This window comes from Mya arenaria, chromosome 12 (assembly GCF_026914265.1).
Source record: "Mya arenaria isolate MELC-2E11 chromosome 12, ASM2691426v1".
Classification (NCBI taxonomy): domain Eukaryota; kingdom Metazoa; phylum Mollusca; class Bivalvia; order Myida; family Myidae; genus Mya; species Mya arenaria.
In genome coordinates, this window is record NC_069133.1 from 41,068,231 (window position 1) to 41,089,658 (window position 21,428).

At 35.3% G+C, this 21,428-nt stretch overlaps 1 protein-coding gene across 14 annotated transcripts in view; it reads left to right on the plus strand.

Moving 5' to 3' along the window:
• Positions 1-21,428, plus strand: part of LOC128211207 (cilia- and flagella-associated protein 46-like) — a 76,605-nt gene that overhangs the window by 41,249 nt on the left and 13,928 nt on the right. For 9 of the 14 annotated variants that reach the window (XM_052915705.1, XM_052915711.1, XM_052915707.1 and 6 more), the window contains 24 exons: positions 238-407; positions 1,082-1,294; positions 3,347-3,415; positions 4,228-4,475; positions 4,836-5,088; positions 5,627-5,788; positions 6,263-6,468; positions 6,788-6,878; positions 7,151-7,294; positions 7,651-7,731; positions 8,269-8,486; positions 8,882-9,050; positions 9,936-10,049; positions 10,551-10,640; positions 11,005-11,277; positions 11,931-12,028; positions 12,509-12,597; positions 14,906-14,926; positions 15,958-16,151; positions 16,843-16,875; positions 18,235-18,353; positions 18,914-19,140; positions 19,342-19,356; positions 20,016-20,090. In XM_052915705.1, coding sequence (XP_052771665.1) covers positions 238-407; positions 1,082-1,294; positions 3,347-3,415; positions 4,228-4,475; positions 4,836-5,088; positions 5,627-5,788; positions 6,263-6,468; positions 6,788-6,878; positions 7,151-7,294; positions 7,651-7,731; positions 8,269-8,486; positions 8,882-9,050; positions 9,936-10,049; positions 10,551-10,640; positions 11,005-11,277; positions 11,931-12,028; positions 12,509-12,597; positions 14,906-14,926; positions 15,958-16,151; positions 16,843-16,875; positions 18,235-18,353; positions 18,914-19,140; positions 19,342-19,356; positions 20,016-20,090 — 3,372 coding nt within the window. The remainder of the gene's footprint in view (positions 1-237; positions 408-1,081; positions 1,295-3,346; positions 3,416-4,227; positions 4,476-4,835; positions 5,089-5,626; positions 5,789-6,262; positions 6,469-6,787; positions 6,879-7,150; positions 7,295-7,650; positions 7,732-8,268; positions 8,487-8,881; positions 9,051-9,935; positions 10,050-10,550; positions 10,641-11,004; positions 11,278-11,930; positions 12,029-12,508; positions 12,598-14,905; positions 14,927-15,957; positions 16,152-16,842; positions 16,876-18,234; positions 18,354-18,913; positions 19,141-19,341; positions 19,357-20,015; positions 20,091-21,428) is intronic. The other 5 variants (XM_052915713.1, XM_052915709.1, XM_052915708.1 and 2 more) reach the window with 5 other exon arrangements.

Consider the following 21,428-nt stretch of genomic DNA (forward strand, 5'->3'; position numbering starts at 1 on the left):
TTTTTTTCTTTTATTTTTTTAGATTGAGCCAATTTTGCGTATGTCTGAGAACCAGTGATATTAGACTGCTGACAAAGGATCAGATCGCAGTTTTTCATATTGATGTTCGAAAATTGATCGAGCAAATTACTAGTTGAAAATTGAGGAGTTGAGGGAGATCTGTGTACTTAACCATGTCTTCATGGCAAAATGATTTGTAAATCCACCAGATTTTATTAAAATCTTTCGATATTTCAGGTGTTGAGCCAGCAAATCCTCAGCTTAAGGTGGAAGAAATAACGGATCTACGAATACTTGATGGGTTGGTCCGGTCACATGTCCTGATGGCAGAAATTGTGGGCCGATCTTCACCAATCTATAGTGACTGTCTCATCATGGCATACACATACATAATGAGGATATGGCAGGTAAGGATCTGTAAAATTTGTGTGAAAAATATCTGTTCGACAAAATCTTTGAAAAATTTGTTAAAGTTTGTAATTTAACTTCTTGCCTTGACTTAATGGGACTCGCTCATGGTTTGTAAAATGCACTATTTTATGAATAAAGATATTACAAAAAAGTGTGGCAAACCGTTTGGAGTGTCAAAACTAAGATACTGACAGCTGGAACTCTTCAACAAGTGTTGATATTTGTTCAAATAAAGTCTTTGAAGACCACCATTTGAATACTGTCACCAAATTATTGTAGCATGGTTGGTTGATGTATATTATGGTGTGATGTTTCCTATGTTTTCAATAAAGGTTACACATAATTTATATATACATTATATAAGACCTTTTGGGCAAGTGATGTAGGCATTTAAGTTTAACTTAATTTTTCCTAACTGTACCAGCGTGGGTTCACTTCCCACCATAGCTAGAATATTTTTATTTATACTTTAATTATATCTTTTTTCTGCAATTTCGTTATCAAAGAGTAAAATAATGATAAGATAAGTGTTTTGAGATGCATTACTGGGAAAAAATACCTTTGGTCCAAAAACATGAGCAAGTCATATTGCATGCCAAAAAACCTGTAAAAGGAAAACAGCTCAAAAGACTTGTATAAACATAATCAACATTGAATTTCTCTAAAACAGGTGACAGTTGCTGTGTCTGGCCCCACAATGAAGGAAATCCTGAAGAATCCTCCACCACCGCCACAGGAGAGTGGAAAGGGGTCGGCAAAGAAAAAACCTGACAAAGGGGCTGAGAAGGCGCCACCGGTGAAGGAGAAGCCGAAACGGAAGGGGCCACTAGATGTGTTGCCCCATAACCTGGATGAATGGGCGGTGTATGATGTGCCAGATGAGGTTAGGCTGGTTACAATAGTTTTTAGCTTGTCTGTTTTTTTTTATGAATTTTTTTTTATATGGTTAAAGCCTTGATGTCATTCTCGTTGTCACCGGTGTTAGAGTCATAGTGCAAGGCCCCAACACAAAACTCAAGACAATACAGACATGTACATCGAAGACCATAATAAAAGGTTATTCCAATTTTCATCTGAAAGACAAGAGTTTGCAGGCACTTCGCAAGGCCCTTGTCGCTTTTCAGTTTTTCTAATATTTGCACTTGAAAAGTTAAAGATAGTGTGGATTTATTTCTAAGAAAATAATTAAGTGTAGGTTTGTTGATCATAGTTATACCCCCACAAACGAAGTTTGAGTGGGTATATAGGAGTGAGCTTGTCGGTCAGTCTGTCGGTCGGTCTGTCGGTTTTCATGGTTTCTGGACGATAACTCATGAAAGGCTAGACAGCTTTGAATAATTTTTGGTACACAGGTGTAACATCAGAAGATACAGGTCAAGTTCGATATTGGGGCTGGTGGGGCCAAGGTCAAGGTCACTGTTACTAAAATTAGAAAAACGGTTTCCGGACGATAACTCATGAAAGGGATGACAGATTTGAATTTTTTTTGGTACACAGGTGTAACATCAGAAGATACAGGTCAAGTTCGTTATTGGGTCTGGTGGGGCCAAGGTCAAGGTCACTGTTACTAAAAAAAGAAAAACGGTTTCGGGACGATAACTCATGAAAGGCTAGACGGATTTGAACAATTTTTGGTACACAGGTGTAACATCAGAAGTTACAGATCAAGTTAGTGAGCTTGTCGGTCGGTCGGTCGGTTTTCATGGTTTCCGGACGAAAACTCATGAAAGGCTAGACAGATTTAAAAAAAATTTGGTACACAGGTGTAACATCAGAAGATACAGGTCAAGTTCGATATTGGGGCTGGTGGGGCCAAGGTCAAGGCCACTGTTACTAAATTTAGAAAAACGGTTTCCGGACGATAACTCATGAAAGGCTTGACAGATTTGAAATTTTTTTGGCACACAGGTGTAACATCAGAAGATACAGGTCAAGTTCGATATTGGGGCTGGTGGGGCCAAGGTCAAGGTCACTGTTACTAAAAAAAGAAAAATAGTTTCCGGACGATAACTCATGAAAGGCTAAACGGATTTGAACAATTTTTGGTACACAGGTGTAACATCAGACGATACAGATCAAGATCGATATTGGGGCTGGTGGGGTCAAGGTCACTGTTACTAAAAATAGAAAAATGGTTTCCGGACGATAACTCATGAAAAGCTTGACAGATTTGAACATTTTTTGGTACACAGGTGTAACATCAGAAGATACAGGTCAAGTTCGATAGATCCTTCAAAAACTAAATGAGCAAATATTAACCTTAAAAGTAATTGACACTTGGAAAGATGAACAAACAAAACAAATCCAGCATGCTTCATTTGAACCAGATGCCAGTGGAATACCAGCAGAACTATGGCATATTTGCCACAGTAGTGCTTACTACAAATATTGACCTGTCAGATGGACTTGTTAATTCGGCTACAGGAACAGTCCCGGGATCTATTCCCAGGTGGATAAGGATGCATTCAAGCCCAAATATATACTTGTAAAATTTGATGATGATCTTGTTGGAAGAAAAGCTCGTGAATGCTCTAGATGTCTTATTCCAGAAGAGATCAGCTAGAGCATCAGTTAGTTTTTCTTGTCAGCAGTGTAACTTCTAAATTACTCAACAGATTTAAATAAAACAATACATGCATGATAAAAGAAGATGCAGTGTGCAGTAACCTTGGAGTTATGGCCTCTTTTCAAAGGAATGGTTTGCCATTCCTGTGTCCAGGCGGCATTTGGGGGTATTCGTCACTCCTGTGACAGCTTTAGTTAGATTTAGATCAGCCATCAACACAAACCAATCATAGTTAAATTGAATTAATAAATCTCTCCAAGCTTGTAGTATTTCTTTTATTAATAAAATTATATAGAAAAATATATACAGATCCATTTTGGGAATTGTTATGAAGTCTTTCAACAAATATTATGTTTGATCATGTGACAGGTTCTAGAGGCCTTTAAACATGACATGATGGTGGAGACTGGGATCAATGCCAAAACATTTGTTAAACCGGTAAGTATTTCAAGGACTCCACATATGACTAATATTTCTCTATTTAAAAAATATTACACACTAAGGGTTGTATGAAGGCAAACATGAAGGTGTATATGGACCAAGACATGAGCCAAGGGCCATTCACCTTAGGGGGCTGTCCAGCCAGTCCTAATAATACCATATGGCCCATTGTGGTGTGTTATATTTCTTGTACTATACCAAACATTTTATATTACCATTCAATATTTTCATCCAGCTGTAATCTGGCTATGTTTTCATGCGACAATTTTTCACCATTGTGAAAATTGCAAGGCCTCACTCAACAGTTTTATGATGTCAGTGGGTTTCATCTGTCTTGCAATATGTTCTCTCTTGATTTCACACAATGTGATAGTAAATACAGGTAGTAGAGGTAAAACAAATAAATAATAATGCTAACTCATTATCCATATGCAGTAACTGTTGAAACCCATCATATCAAATTATTTTGGTTCTCAGGAATCATTTTGAGGTAACGAACAATCAACACAACAATTTGATACAGCAAAGAATTAAAGAAAAATACTCCTACAGACCCTTAGTCATGCAATAATAGCTTTTTTAAAATCTTTTATTTATTATTGATATGACGCTTATATCCGATTATGATTGCCCTCGATAATAACCTACCTTGTTTATTTATACATATATAAATCCAAGTCCATGTGTACATGTTTGTCTAGGGTTATCATGTGACTAAAAAATCTCTCCATTGGTTTAACAGTTACAAATAATATATTCAGAGTGGTCAATTAGAACTATTAATAAAAGCACAATCATGTTTGTTTCAGATGTTGACACTTCACTACATGGACTCACTGATAAGCCAACTTCGGCTAATTGGTTATACTCACATGACCCTTCCCATTCTTGCCCTCCAAGACGTCCTGTCACGCAACCTGCTTCGAAATGACTCGCTCAGATTTCTCGTACACGCTCGTGCAACTGAGGTCTGTCTAGAGTTAAATCTCATGCAGGGTTACGCGTTTCACCAAAAGGCGTGTGGACCAATCGCGCTGAATGAACTTGACTTAGCAAAGTAAGATTTCCTTGATACTTTCTTGATGGATTTTATTCTGATTTGGTCAGAAAATGTTTGACATAATTTGATCATCAAAAAAATGCACAAATGCTGGATGAAACTGATGTCAAATACATACAAGTTTTGAAAGATTATTGTTGGTAAGGTAAAGGGAAAAAATATGTATTAAAAAGAAATTCATACAGTTAAGATATGGTATAACTGAATTAAGAGTGTTTATAGTCCAATTTTTACCTACAATAAGGATTTCCTACAATATATTAATACTTCTTGAACAGATAAAGTGAGTTAAATAGATTGTGAAAATGTAAAAAAAACACAAAAAATCACACAATAAAGACTAAATTGTTATTGCAGGTCACGTGACGAGATTGCCCTTTGGCGGGAGAAACAGTCACAGGTTGCTAAGGAAGAAGCTCGTGTACGTGAGCAGATGGCACAGCTTGCCGCTCAGGATAAACAATCAACGCGAGCCTCGTATGTTTCACGCCGAACGGATCAGACTACCGATGATTCGTCCACGCCGATTGATTCTCATCTTGGCAAGGTTCTGGGAGCTGTACAGTTCCAAGATATCTGGACAGAAACTGCAGATGTTCTCATGAGACAGGTATGGCTGTAGCAGAATATTGTTTTGTTAAAATGTTACCCCTTATCAAAATTTGGCTTTATAGATAGATTATTTTGGGATTGTCAGTAACAAGGTCCTTAATAATGATTGTCCTCAAAATTTCATTGTGAAATATTACTGGTATATGACATGCAAGAAATTTTGAAAAATAAAAAAATGAAACACACAAGAATTCAAAATATTAACGTAAATATGAACCATATTACAACAAACAAACTACATTCTGGTTTTCCGGTAAGCGCAGTGGTTAGCGCACTTGCTTCTCACCAAGGCGACCCGGGTTCCAGCCTCTGCTTGGGCACATGTGAGTTTGGTTAGTGGTCACCAAGCCGGACAAGTGGGTTTTCTCCAGGTACTCCGGTTTTCCCCACAGCACGAGACCACACTCTCGTGCAACATCGTGCCAACAAGAGTGATTAATATAAGTTGCAATAGCTTGTTTCACAATCGTTGTAAAATTAAATAAGTTAAAACTAAGCAAACTACTTCTCACTTGATATGTTTTCCTTTGTTCCAGGGTCACTACCAGACAGCCCGAGAGTTTCTCTGGGAAGCCCATGATGTGGGAGTGTCTCTCAGTGATGCGCCCCTCCAAGCTCGGGCTCTGTTTCTTTTAGGGAAACTTTCCTTGGAGGAAGCCCAGCATGGGCAGGCCATCAACTTCTGTATACGGGCACAGGTATGTACATGTGGATGTGTTTTGGGGTGGTGCTTCCCTGCCAGCCCGAGCTCTTTATTGGCTGGGGAACTTTTCCTGTAGGGTCCCTAGTATGAGCAAACTTTCAACTTCTGTATGCACAAATAGGTATTTACATGTGGTAATTTCCAAGGGTGACACCCCCATTCAAGCATGGGCTTTATATCTGCTGGGGCAACTTTCATTGAGAAAGCCAAGTATGGGCAAGCTGTCAAGATCTATATATGGGCACAGGTATAAGCATGTGGGAGTGTCCCTAGGTGATGCCACATGCAAGCACGTGCTCTATATCTACTTGGTGACGTTCCTTCAGGCTGTCATCATCTGTATACAAGCACGCATACTTGATATTCTGAATAGGTGCTTGCAGTAGCACAACAGACTGAATTTCTAAAAATAGGGCTTGATCATTCTTAATACATACAAGTATACAAGCATACTTGATATAATTGCCAGGCGCTACACCATGGTGATGAAACATACTGGTACGAGACAACGATGCTCATGGTTGATGCTGCACTACAAGATTACGAGAGTCGCAAACGGCAAGGAGTGGCACGTGGCATCCTGGTTCATGCTCTCAACCAGTTTATGCGCATCAAGGATGAGCGACCAAACAGGACAGGAGTGCTTGGTTACATCACCGCAATGCTTGCTGCTAAGTAAGTACCTTAGATTGCCTAAGTTTTGTGCAGCTTTAATATGTGCAATTTTTCACTTACTGATAAGAATGAAAAATGAAAATTGGGTGAAATATTATTTTAGCGTTGGTTTTCGATTGAAAAAAATGGCGTCGCAAATTTGCAATTACTATCATTCCATTGCATAAAATGTTAGTTTAAACAATAAAATTAAATAAATCAGCTGACCCATGCAGCACTTTTTTTCATTGTCATTGACAATGGAGATTATTTTTTCATGATAATCCTCTATATTATAAATAACCTTTACATGTGAATATATTATCATGCTGTTTTACAGGCTTGCTGGAGTACAGTGGGGGATCATTCTAGAAGACCATCCAGATATCAACAACCCCTCCATTATGAAAATGGTTCATGAAATCTGCGAGGTGATTTTTTTGTACTTTATTTGATTCTTCCTAGCCTTTGATTGACAAAAATGTTTGCACTGTATTGAAATGACCACAAGCAGTTTCTTTAAATCTGTCATTGATTTTTCGGTCATATTTGAAATGAAAATAAATCGTTAAAATTGATTTTAGCTTGGTTTGAATGATGTCTTACATGAAACGACTGTTTATTTGATAACAAGAAGTTGAAATTGGAAGTTTGAATAATAATAATTGTAAATTATAACGAGAACAAATTTGCTGCATTTCAGAAATATGATGAGTGTATCGGCTCTCTTGTTCGGCTGGGTTATAGACAAGAGGCGTTACCATTGATGCGTGAACATGCAGCTATTCTCACACGTATGGCACGTGATTCTTTGGAACCTGAGATTCGACACACTTATTATCTTCAGGTACCGTAAATATTTGAATATGCCTGGATGGTACATTAAACACATTAAAGTAGATATTTCACTCGTGTGTATGCCTATGGTGAAATATAACTTTTGGTGCTCATTCAGTGAAAGAAATTGCGATCTTGCACTGAAACAAACAATTATCCTCTATATATAGGCTACATAATTGGTTACAAATTTGAAGTCTTACTTTAAGTATTGAAAACAGGCATTTGCCACATTTGAACAATTTTCGGTTTCAAAAAGTGTTGTCATAACACTAAAAATCAATAACAACAGAAGAATAAAAAATGAAATTCACAAAATTTTAAACAAAGAAAATTCATACCATTTGAAAAATTGTTTCATTACAGGCAGCCATAGTTCTAAGGGATGCGGTATCTGCTGCTGACCAGGTTCTACAGGATGTACAGACACTCACCTCCCTACAAGAGGTATGGTAGAGTTCTTATATCTATATCAGATGTAAGATTAGATATTTTATGAAGGATTATCACAGAAATGTGACATATAGCCCTGAATGGGAAAAAAAACATGGACTTGAACGCCATTAAGTTATCCTGTGTCAATCATGTATCCAGTTAAAGTTGTCATAAGAAGAACATGTTTTCCTACAACTATTTTTTTTTTTCTTTTTGTAACATTATGAATTTTAAAAAGTATGGACTCAACTTTGTCCTGAAATCATAAAACATCCATAAAAATTATGGAAAATTGTATAGCTTGAGAACTTTTTGTTAAAGAAGTTAACAATGTTCTTAAAATCATTGTTTTTTTGTAACTTTTGAATTTTTTCTGCGGTACATTGTTAATTTTATGTACATACTTAAAATCTGTAGTTTTTCTAGCAAGATTCGTGGCAACTGTTTTCAGCTTTACTTCTAAATATATGAGCACACCATAACTTATCCAAACTTTAAAAGTTTGCACTTATCCAAAAAATGCTTTTTTTTTTACCAATCATTTTGCAGACACGTGGCATGTCACTTCCTGTACAACGTGAGGCGGGAGATATTAAGATTGCGTGCGGGGAACTTCTACTGGAGATATTCCGCGTTCATGCCCGTGAAACCAGTGCGCTACAGCTCGAGGACCAGCGTAAAGGCTCCGTGCTCAAGATGGTGGAAGACTTTATCCGCGCCACACCAGATTATACCCACATGGAGCGAGAATGGGTCGATACAGTGAAGTAGGTTACTCAGACAGCACTTAAGCTTGAGAAATCTTTCATGCAATCCTCATTTAAATGTATTTTATCCAAGATAAAATTACTGAGGGGATGTGGGGGGAGGGATGACATTATACTTTTTTTCATTAACAATGCTCTGCTAGAAGGAATAAAATCAACATTATCAGTTTTGTGTCTTAACTCAGACTTAAGACCTGCCAAAAGCATGGTTGTGCTATTGTTGCATGTTCAGTACAAAAGCATTGATTAGTGTATCGTGAATCAGACTTCACTCTTAAAATTGAACAGACTCTCTCGGCTGTATCTGTTTTGAAATTGAGGTGAAGTAAATTGATGTAAAGTAATATTCAAAAATGCAATGTAAAAATTATATTTTATTGTAAATGTTTGCCTAGGGTGGTGTTGGAGGAAGCAGTGTCCAGGTTCCTGGATGCCCATTCCACAGCGGGCGCGGGTGTACCCAGGCTTCGATGTCGGGCCCTCTGCGGGCTTGGCCAGTGTCTGCGAGCTCTGTCACTTCACACGAGTCCAGACCCTCCAACACATTGGCTTGTCAATGATGTGGTAGATAGATTTTGTTATAATTTTACATAAATGAGTACTCATTTACAAATATGATGAACTTTTTGGATCAGCCTGCTTCTGATGCATTTTTTCTGTACACTTGTTAGCATTTATTATAAAAGAGTAAGGAAGTAGCAGTTTTAAGTACCTTGATACATACCTGATAAAAATCCATTTTTTAACAAAATTGTTAACATGGAATGCAATGCTAATAAAATAAAGTTTTTGCTCAATTAAATGTGATCTTTACAACTGTAAATTGGTAAAATTTAGCAAACTTTTAGGTTTAATATTTTTTACTTTTTATGTATGAGTCACACTAGGCCTTATTTCAGCTATTTTAAAAACTGTAACTAAGCTAGGTTCACAATTAAGTCCCATGTTTCTTTTAAGTACAGTATTTCAGTCAATATCCTTAGTCAATTTCCCAGTACAATTTCTAGGTTTGAAATTTCTCAATTTGACCAGTATTGTACTCTTCCAAAAATAGCTAAAAGAAGTAAATGGAACAATAAGTTCAATGGAAATAACAGAATGGAAACTTTGTGAGAGTGAAGTTTATTTGCATCATGATGGTTATTATTGCCATATGGTTTAATATAGTTTGGTGAGAATGGTCAAGTGTATAGGTATGTGCCTCTTACCCTAGTAGAGGTTCCGGGTTTTAATCCCCACTAAGGGAACTTTTTAAGGGCCTTTAAAAACCAGTATAACACTGTTACTTTCCAGGAAAAGGACTCAGGTGTGATTCTATGAGTTATAAGCTTATTTATCACAATTGATTTAAAAAAGATTGAATGAAGACATATATCAGCTATCGTTTAAAGTCGTGATACGAGGAAAGAATTGCACATAATTACAATAAAACTCTTATATGTGTTATAGGAACTTGCAAAGTTATCCAGCATTGCTGAGGAAAATGAGGGTGGAGAAGAAGAAGAGCTGGACCCTCATTCCCGACAGTTCCTCAAATACGCCCAACAGATACGTAACATCAAGGTATATTGATATATTTTTCAGCTGATAGGAGTCTTTAAAGCTGCACGCTCACAGATTGAAATAATAAATGTCTAGACACCAGTGATATAAGACTGCTTACAAAAGATCGGTTATGACTAAAGTGTATGATTTAGTGGGACGGCCCTCAAGAGATAGTATAATAAGAGATAGGGTAATTAGTCCTGCATTTTGATCCAGGAGGTTGTATTCCATTTGAGTGGATTATTTTCAGACTTGGGTTTCACAAGGTGGAAGCCGATTGAAATCAAAATCTGAAAAACAAATCCTTGAGAGTCTAATACAGCATTCCAGATCAAAACACAGTACTAACAACTCTTTCTTTATATATATATATATAATTATATATATATTATGATTAATATCACTGTTTTTTAATGTCGCACTAAACATGATGAGTTTAGATGACATGAAGTAAAATGTTACTGGTTAAGAATGGGCGGAGTGAGTATAGCTTTTATTTCATTATGATATTTTTTCCAGGCCAGTAACAAAGTGTCACACAAGTATCTAGTGCAGGCAACTGAGAGTCTTTTACAAACTCTGGTCCTTGCCCTAAACAAGAAGTATACGGTAAGAATGGGTTTTTATCTTGTTATAAATTTTGTACATATCCAAGAAGATACCATTCTTCTTGCTGTCAACAAAAAGGCATCTACATGATTCTTACAAACTAGTAGTTTTATTCTCCATCTCCGGATAAAAGTATCATACAAATTACTTTAATTAGATAATTATAAATTCAAAATGGATGAACTACATCAATGTACATATTTGTTTTTTTTTGCATGTCGTCCTGATATTCTTGTGTTTTATACCACTCTTTCAAACATATAAGATGTGTCACAATTCATCAACAAATAAAGAATTTTACTCAGTTAAGTAATTGAAATGTGTGTACCATAATTAATTATGTAACATTTCATATTTATAACAGGACCTGGCCGGAGTTGCTACCCTTGAATTAGTGGAATGTTTTGGCCAGTATGACCCAGCAATAGCCAGCCAGTTCCTTGCTCTTCATCAGAGCTGCGTGACCTCTACACGTCTTGTTGACCTGTTGTCCTCTGCCCAGCTTGACCCAACTCAGTCACGCCTGGCTGCACTTCTCCGACAGAGGGCTAACTTCCTGTCGCGGGAGATTTCTTCGAACTCTCTCGCAAGTGAAGCGTACCAGTCGGTGCAAGCAGCTCTTGAGAACGATTGGCAGGTACTGTGAATTATTTTTATTAAGAGAAGATACAATATATTTATGAAAATGAAAAACTTGGATTTCAGCTTGTCCCTTTCTTGGAAAAAAAGTTGATGTAATGTCATACCCTTGGTGTTACATCATCTTGCAAAAACTTGTACCTTGGCCATAAACCATCTAAGATATTTACACAGGGACAAGAGGCTATTGTGTAGGATTGACTGAGAATTACATACCAATGTTGGCCTGCGTTCCTTAAAATAATAAGTTTAAGTTTGACTGAACATAGATAGCAGCGGTTTTATGAATTAGTGAATATTATTTTCACACTTTTTCTCGATGACATAGTTTGACAACTCTGGAACATTGAGAAATTGGTAGTAACTGGCATGGGGGAGTTGAATTTACAAACTTACTCTAAGGATAATTGTTCATTTTATTTTATGCAAAATGAAATAACAGCTTGTTGCAAATGTAAAATCCTTATGGAAAGTACGTCATTGATATTATGTGCCAGCTGGGCTAAATTTTAAAACAGTGAAAGATATGAAGTGGATATTTTCAGGGTCAAATTTAAAACAAAAAAAATGTACAGTTAAATTTCACTGATAAATCTATGTAAACCACTGGAAAGCATTATATTCAATTACCATATACATGCTTTGTTACAGGCCTGGAAGAAACAGGAAGTTTCCACAACCCACATGGACCTGCTCAAAGATCTCCCATCAAACTTTAACTTCCTAGTGCTACAACACTCGCCTGACAAGTAAGTACTCGTAAGATCAGTCTTTATACAAGTCTAAGATTCAAATCTAGGCCTAAAAGACAAGCAGGAGTTGAGCTCGCATTTTTTTACAGTTTAATGTTAGAACATACATCTTCATGTATGGAATGGTGCACCTCAGTTGCCACCTGTTGCTGAAAATCGAAGGGTTGTCAGTGTGCAAAACTACCCTTGGCCATAACTCAAAAACCGTAGCATTGGTCACACTGATGTCAGAAATGCCAGTATGTAAAATCTACCTTTGTCAGAAATGTTGGTGTGTAGAATCTTTCTTTGGCCAAAACTCAAAAACCATTCAAGATATTCAAATGAAACTTGGTATACATCTTGAGACCTGTTAACAAATACAATACGTACAATATGGTAAGGTATTAACTCTGGCTATAATGATACTGAAAAAGCAGGATGGGGTTTTGACCTCAGCAGTCTTTTTTGCTATATACATCACTTAAACCATTTTAGGTCTTTCCTGTATGGAGCCCTAATGGAGAAGTCCAAAAGCTCTGTTGGGGGTGGGGACAAAAAGCCTGCCGGGAAACAGACTGCCCCAGGTGAGAGAGATGTTAAAAACTTTTGTACAGTACTTACTGGCTGCATTTTAATATATTGTTCACATTTACGAAATCATTTCTGAACTTGAGGTGAAAGATTTAAGCTAATGTCCTTATATTTGCAAAAGATATGAGTAAGTGATTATGATAGGAATGTGTTAGAATATGCATATATATAGGAATATGTAAGGAATAAACACCTATTTTGGCGTAACACATATTACTAAGAAGTGAAAGAATGTTCTTTCCATATAATCAATAGAGACAATATAGAAATTGATTGCTCTGGTATTTAAACAAATTATGCCTATAAATTTATTTTTTATCTAAATTTAAACATTATTTGTTTCTCGAAAATACATCGAAACAACACATATGATATGTACATTTATCATCACAAAGATTAAAAAGTAAAACAATAGTACCTCTCTCCTTAACTGAATATTTGTGATATCAGTTAGAGTAAATATTTTCTGTGTACGATATTTCTTGATGATCATGGTTTCATTTTATATCTCCCTGACAATTGTCTTGGATACCAAAACAATATCACATGCATTTACAATAATATTCTATAGTAATAATTTTTTCTATGTATTACATGTTTGATGAAAATAATGCAATCATTTTAGGCACCTCTTCCGTTCTAAGTCTGGCAAAGAGTGATATAATTGAAATACAAGATACCGAGCCTGGTACATAAATGTATTGTCAAAATATCACATATCACATGTTTAAAATATGTCACTTTCAAATCACTGCAAATTGTTACTGTCAGTCAGATATTATTTATTTTCATTGGTCTGAATATTGTGTTTAGGTTGACTGGTCTAGACTTGAATACTGGGTGTCTGCCTAAGTGCACCCAAGAGTTTGTAGATTTGAGCCCAACCAGGGCATTATAGCTCATCTGTTTTTTTGAAGAAGAAAAAGTTGGTGTTTAAAAAAATGTGATAGCCTTAGTTAGTGTTGTCGTCATCATCAGTGTCGAACTTCAAACATTTTAACATTGGCCATAAAAAAATATTCAAGATATATGAATGAAATTTGGTACATGTGTTTACACATGTACAGTTAGGCCCATAACTCTGGCCTCAAAAGATTAAATCATGCACCTTTTGTGACTTGAATAAACAGCAGACAAGTGTTGGCTTTAGTCCGCAAAGCTTTCCCCAAAAAAGGACAATGGTATAAAGTTATTAAAAATGGACCCAGCATAACTCATATAGCTGTTTAATCACAAACACATCAAAGTAACTCAGTTTAAATTAAATTAAATATTTTTTGTTGTTTCTAAATTTGTTTCAGCTGTTCAACGTAAACTTCTTAAGTTTGTTGGAGTTAGCTTAAGCTTTAAGTAATTCAAAGCTAAATAATGAATTATTGATAATATTTGGCATAATTTGCATAAAGCATTTTAACTGACTATGAAACTAAGTGTCAACGCTTAATTGGTGGCTGCTTTAAATTTGCTTTGCAAGGCGCATCAGTTTGGAACATATTCATCAATGATCATCATATTACTGATGCTTAATTCATTAGTTTGTCTGATAACTTGTCTCTAATAATTACTGTGATAGACTTGGGTCTGTCATCAGCAGTAGCTGTGTTGTGCAAAATCTAGACCTTGGCCATAACAAAAAAAACATTAAAGAATTTTCAAATACAGGGATGTGATTTGTCCGCGGATTCGCGGAATTCCGCGGATTAAATGGCCCCAGAGACCCCCCCCCCCCCACCCTACCCCCCAAAAAAAATATTTTTTTTTTTATTTTTTCCTGAAAAAATTTATTTGGTTGCTTTCAGTTAGCTTCAAATTTAAAGTCAGGAGAGCCCTCAAAAGAGCTTCTTAAAAGCCATTTTTTTCTTCTACAGCAGTGCGCTTTTGATCCCGAGAGCGCCCCATAAACCCATGGCCGAAAATGTTTCAGCCCTCCAGCTGCCAGGTCAATCACATCCCTGAAATAATACTTGGTAAACATGTTGCCAGAGACAATAAGCATATGCACATGTATTGCAAGGCGCATGAATACAGCTGCTTTAATAATGGTCAAGTTAGACCATTTTGTTTGACTGAAAAAACCAGAGTGTTGCTATTTGCTCAGAGGTGGTTTTATTTTATATATTATACTCCCCGAAAGTGTGTGTTGTTGTACGAAATGTTTCTTCATCAATAGTTATAGGTATTATAAAACTGATGCAAATTATTAAAAAATAATATAATTCAAAATTGCATATGATAGTTGAAGTCGTATTTTATTATTACAAATCATAAAAGAATACATGTATTTTGATTATTTCATTCAAGTGTCTTCAGCATACAGCCCTGGTATAAGTTCTTCCTGTTCATAGTTATTTAACATTAGTTAGGCCACAATCAATAAATACTTTGTTCGGCATTTCCCAAAATAGCAAAAAAATAATGTTTGTTTCCTGTTTCAGGACTTACCCTCTTTTTTTCCCCCAACCCTTACCTTTTAATTGCCTTGACAATTTTTATTATCATTTGTTTGATTTTTTTTTTCTTTTAGAAACTAAAAATGAAGTGTTTTGGGCTTCTAACAATTCCTGTGATGCTAATACAGATTGTTTAGATGTTCTTAAGCATTTAATTTATAGTTTTTGGTAACAGAAAAATATCAATAAATAATTTGCCTAATAAAAAAAAAGGTATTCCAACCCGCCTACCTTATTATTTTTTTTGGCGTGAAACGGGAAACAAACATATTATATTTTTACGTCTAAGCACATCTTTAAGTGTGAGTAAGGGGGATATTTATTTCTTTATTTAATAATTCCTGATGTCTTAATTCCATAATAAAAAAGCAATAGAAAATCGACCACATTGGTGTTGCTATAAGAAAAACTTGGCCAGAGTAGTTTTGTGAGATGGTCAATGAATCCCAAACAACCTATTTATAAATTGTGGCATTATCCAAAGTTTGTGTTAATATTGTATATGTTTTGACCATTATATATATTCATCACTCAGTCTGCATGCACATAATGACATGTTTGAGTTGATTTGCGGTTTCAGGATTTAGCTAATTGAATTTTAGTTGCTGACCGTAAAAGAGTTTATGTGTAGTTTTAAAATTAATGTAATGTTAATTTAGCATTTATTAGGTATTTATTAAATTCTAAATGATGAGTCACACCTTATGAAAGATCTTATAAATAGAGTGGTGTACATTATATCGATCTCGACTTCAATTACACACTATTTTACAGTTTATAAAAGACTTGATTCTAGCATCGAGAGTTATTTAAATGGCTGACATTAGTACCATATAATTATATTGTAATGATAACAGTTTCCTCTGTATCAAATATTCATTTCAATTTTTAAATCTATATCAGCCCAGAGTCGAGCTAAAGTGTTCGGAATGGAGACGACTCGCGATGTCTTAGAAGCCCTGCAGGAGAAATGTAAAAACCACCGCCACAATGTACAACAGCTTCTCGTCAAACAAGAGTCCCGAAGATCACAGGTTGCCTTGAGGGATAAAATGCTCGCGAACCTTGATGACAGTCTTCAAGGACAAAAACCAAAGGTAAATATAATCAGTCCATATATGTCATTTTTTGTAATGAGTCTCAAAAATCTATATATTTTAGATCATCTCGAGATCTCCTGATTTTAGAAAAACTAGATCAAAGAAGCCAAAATCTATTCCTGAATATATTGAAGCATTTATTATCAAATTTATAAAAACAAAATATGAGTGAATTTTACAAGGGGATAAGACAGTATCATGCATTAACAAATTTAAACTTAGTTTTCTCTAAGAGTTGATTTTCCAATTATTCAGAACATTGCTACTTTAGTTAAACAGCATTGTTGTTGACTTAAAAACATGAAATATTTCATGATGTGTCCATATATTTAAATAAAACAAGTATATCTTAAACAGTTGTCTCCAACCTTGGTAGAAATAATGAAGATCACAAATGTGTCCATGAAAATAACAGAGCAACTAAGATTTGAAAATGATTTAAATCGATAATATTGTTAACTTTAACGATGTTTTGAACAACTGAACCATAATGTTAACTAAATCTTGTAATAGGGTTTTGCTGTACTTAAAGTAAAAAATGCAAAAAATTGTATTTGTGGGTTGGAGAAGCAAATATTAAAAATCTCCTCTATGGATAAAATGTACTTGAATGTGATCAATTTGGTTATAACAATCAACCCATTGTTAAATTAATGGTGTAACAGTGTTGTTGTTGTACTTATTGTAGAAAAAACGTAATGTGCGTGATGTAGATGTGCCAGTAAGTCTCATAACACGGTTGTTTGTTTTACGAGGGAGTTTTAGCTTGATTTATCCTGCTTCCTTATTTTGACAAGTTCAGTATTATTATTGTATTGGAAACAAAAATGAGAACAAGTCCATTCACATCAAAGAGATTTTCCTCGGTACAGAAAAACTAAACCCCTGACGAGCTGATCTATCAAGGGACCCCCATTTCCAACATACTGTGCCTCCCTGATATCACCCCCAAAATAAACTTTTATCAGTTGCATCAGTTTTATGTGGACTCTATGAAAATACCAGAGGCCCCAAAATTGTCAATCATATGGGCCCCCAAGTTAAAAAATCAAAGGGAAAAACATGTATCACGTTTTTTAAAGACGATGTGAAGCATTTCCATATTTGGAAGTCACCTGCAATGTAAGGTGCATATACAAAAGCCAATCAAAACTTCTCTATTGACAGATGCCAGGTGGTGGTGCACTCAATAAAAACAGTGGGTGACTGTGCCTGCATAATCATAAGAAATACTGCTTTCCTTTGGTGGTTTAAAAACCAATATGGACAATTTTTTGACCAAGCAGACACAAATAGACTATATATCACGTTTTAATGATGCCTTTATTTATTATATTAATGGAGTTTCTCACTTTTGTTTCTGCTGCAATATGTTCAATATGCACAAAATTTAAAATTGAATGCAATTTTATTGCTAAATGTTTGTTCTTAGTGTTGGCATGTTTTAGTTTTTAACATTTTTGTTTAGTTTAGTTTGGGGCTATTAATGCATAGGTTATGGTGACTTCGTTAATGCATTTCTATTTTCATATGTAATCTGTAACAGATCTGAAGTTAAGTTCTTTTAAGGCCATTCTAAAATAATGTTTGCAGTGTTTATTTAAATTTGATAACCAAAAGTTACATTGCACTATTTTATTGCATAGAATACAATTAAAAGAAAATGAGCGCTAATAGCTTATTTTTCAATTTTGACCTCAAATATGTTGTAGATAAATTCAGTCTAGTTTATCATATTTTAAAATCTTTCTCTATAGAATTCTATCAATGGTTTAAAAATAACTTTATTTTAAATAAACAATGAAACTTTCGTCACCCACGCTTAGGAAGAATTTTATGCACTGTGATGAAATAATTAACCGTTTTTTAAATAATAACCAAATAATATGTATAAGCTACAAATAAGTCCCGTTGATATATCGACATGTATACTGCGTTGTCCATTACCAAAAGTACAATTTACTTGATAAGCATAGACTTATTTATTTTACAAATAAATTTGATAATATAGGTTACTTGGCATGACAAAATCGCCTTCTATGGGTTGAATATGATATTTTACTTGTTATTTTTGTTACAGGGAGTTATTGAGGAAGGGGAGAGAGAGGAGCGCCAACTTCAGGATGAGTTTAGAGACTTGGTTGCCTCCCTTGAATCTTACCTTAAACCAATCACACAGCAGCTGGAGGGAGTTCTTGTGTACGTTTTTTCATCACTCTGCCCAGGGGGTGGGGGAACTAATATTAACATGTTAAAGATTACTAGCCGATTGAAATTTATAAAGTAAGGTAATTTCAAAATATTGGGAAAAATGGAATGATCACACAAATATTTTGCAGACGAATAATCACCTTTGAAAAATAACCTGATACAAAATATAATATATATATATATAATTGTTAAATTGTGTATGTAAAATATGATAACTTTCCCCAAAGGAGTGTCTCTCAAGCAAGCCTATGAAACAAGGCTGTAGTTTCAGAAAAAAATAAAATATGATGTTTAACTGTCATTGATGATACCAAATACCCAGAAGAAAAAAACCTTTAAACTGACAAGCAGCATCATGTTGATAGAGACCTGACATAACTACTTTGATTAAAAATAAATAAAACAGAATATTTGGTGTCAGAACAACGCATGAACATTTATCATAAAGACAATTTTCTCTCTCCTCCAGCCGAAATAAATAAAACAGAATATTTGATGTCAGAACAGCGCATCAACATTTATCATAAAGACTATTTTCTCTCCTCCAGCCCGCCAATTGGCAGCCCATCAACCAGTACAACAGAGAAGCCTGGCCGTGAGCCCAAGGAGCCCCCACCCCCTCCACAGGAGTACGTCATTATCCTGGCTGACTCAGATCTACTCCAGCTCCCCTTGGAGGCCTTGCGTGTGTTCCAGGCGGACCCAATTGTGTCCCTCTCACGTGATTTCTCACTCCAGATGTTCCATCATCGCTACTTCCAGGACCAACCTCCAAGTATGTATACTAGTAACTCAGACCATATAAGGTTATTTTATTTCTAAGGTGTTGAATCAAGGAGCAATTTGTCATCTCATGAATAGCTGAAAATTCTGCTGTAGTGTGTTGTTTTGGTGCCTTGCTATAAAATCATTGTGCAAAAAATATTTTGCATTTATTTCACTTTCATTCATACTCATTTTTCTATATTCATTTCAGGTGAGGGTGGTCAAGGTCAGTTATTTCATTGTTTCCTCTCTAATATCTTGAATGATACACATAAAAGCATTTAAATCTATCACTTTCTATGACAGTATCATGATTTTTTTCTACATCATGAAATGATGCTAAAATCATTTTAAGTCTGCCATCTAATTAATACGTTTGTTCAATAAACTACCAAATCATAGTTCATGTGCATTATTTTTCAAGGGTTTTCATGTGACTAGTGAATTTTTCCATTGGTTTAACAGTTTAGATTATTCAGATCAGGGCAACTTATTACCATATCAATTGAAATAAAAGTCTTAAAGGTTACTCAATATGGTATCTAGCTGACTAATTAACAATGCCTATCAGTCATGGAAATCAGTCTTTTGAATGAACAAGCTCAAATTCATATTCTGCTGCTTGGCATTACATTTTTGAACACCCCCTGCTGTATAAAACCCAGAATTTGAGCAAGCCCGGAAAGCATTTTACCAGTGCAGGGCTTGTGGGCTATTAATAATATTATGCTAATTTCGACCACTGGCTGATAAGATAATTTATTTTCTGTAGGAAATGCCTGCTTTGGAATCTGATTTTGACATTTTGTTTTCAGATAGTCCAATCAAAATGTTATTCATTATGTCTAATTTCATAAAAAAGTAAATTCTTATGATATCTTATAGCTGTGAGCAACAAAAAAGGGGAACCCCCTAAAAGTGCCCCTAAATCTGCAGGCAAAGGGGGTCATGCACATCCAAGTCAGTAATAAAAATGTTGTGATCACATTTTTAATATAATATTATGTGTACTTAGAAATATAGCCATTCCAACCAGTATGTTTTTATGCCCATATTAGCCAGATTTAGTGCTTAATAAGCACGCATGTTTTGCATGTTTTTATGTCGTTTTAACAATTGCACTTATGTATTTTGCTCACATAAATAAACCATAATAATTATACTGTACTGTAGATAAGTTAAATTTTGTGAGGGTCCTTTTTTGGACAATTTTCGAGTCTGGCCAATTAAGCGCAGCTAAATATATTTTGATGCATGTGAAGTCTGTATGATTGTGTTGTTTTGTTAGACTCCATGCAGTGTTACTTCCCTTACAGTACAGTAATCACTGTCACCATGCAAATCACATGCATATATATTATACATACATGCCATATCCCCCGGCGGGGGGAAAAGCCCCCCGGAATTTCGACCCATCCTCTGGTCCTCGCCGTGGGATCCATATCCCCTGGAATTTAAAAAAAAAAAAATTTTTTTTTTTTTTTTTTCAAAACTTGCTTAAGGTTGACAGTGGAAAGCATCAATATTATTTTGAGTGTGAAATTCCATGAAGGACCATGATGACTAAGTCCAAAAATTATTGTAATTTGAGTGTATTTCTGTATTCATTCTTATATTATAAATGCAGATTATTGCGCAAATTTTCGTCGCGTTAAAATCCCCTGGTGTAATATCAAAATCCCCTGGAATTCAGACCAAAATCCCCTGGGAAGCCTGTCAGAAATATGGCATGCATGATATTATATCAGTAAAAGTTGGAAATTATCTCTGATTTTTAGCTCTACTGGCGTCCGTGCGTCTGTAAACAATTGCTTGTGAACACGATACAGTCTTCAGTTTTGATTGTATCTAGATGAAACTTGTACAGTTCGAAAACCAGTCAGATCCGCCCATGCATGCCTAGGTTATGGGTCTTGAAAGTATAAAAAAATGCTATTTTTAGCTAAGTCTATTTTTAGCCAAGTCTACATGAGGGAAGTCTATTTTTTAGCCAAGTTTACATGTAAAGTCACATTTGCTTGTAAATGTTTGATTAAATTATGCCCCTGGGGTCGTTACTGGCCATGCCTGGGGTTCACATGTTTGGTATACTTAAATTGCTTTACTTGGCACATATTATAATAGTTCATGCAACTAATCTGCTTACAACACTTTCTGTCCTTAAATGTTGAACGTGCAGCGTTTTCAGCTAACCCAAACACAAAAAGTGAACTATATATTTGTTGCCTATTTCTCATACGTACATGCTCTGGATTGAAAATGACCACAAGAGCCATGCCAGTAGAGCATATGCCCTCT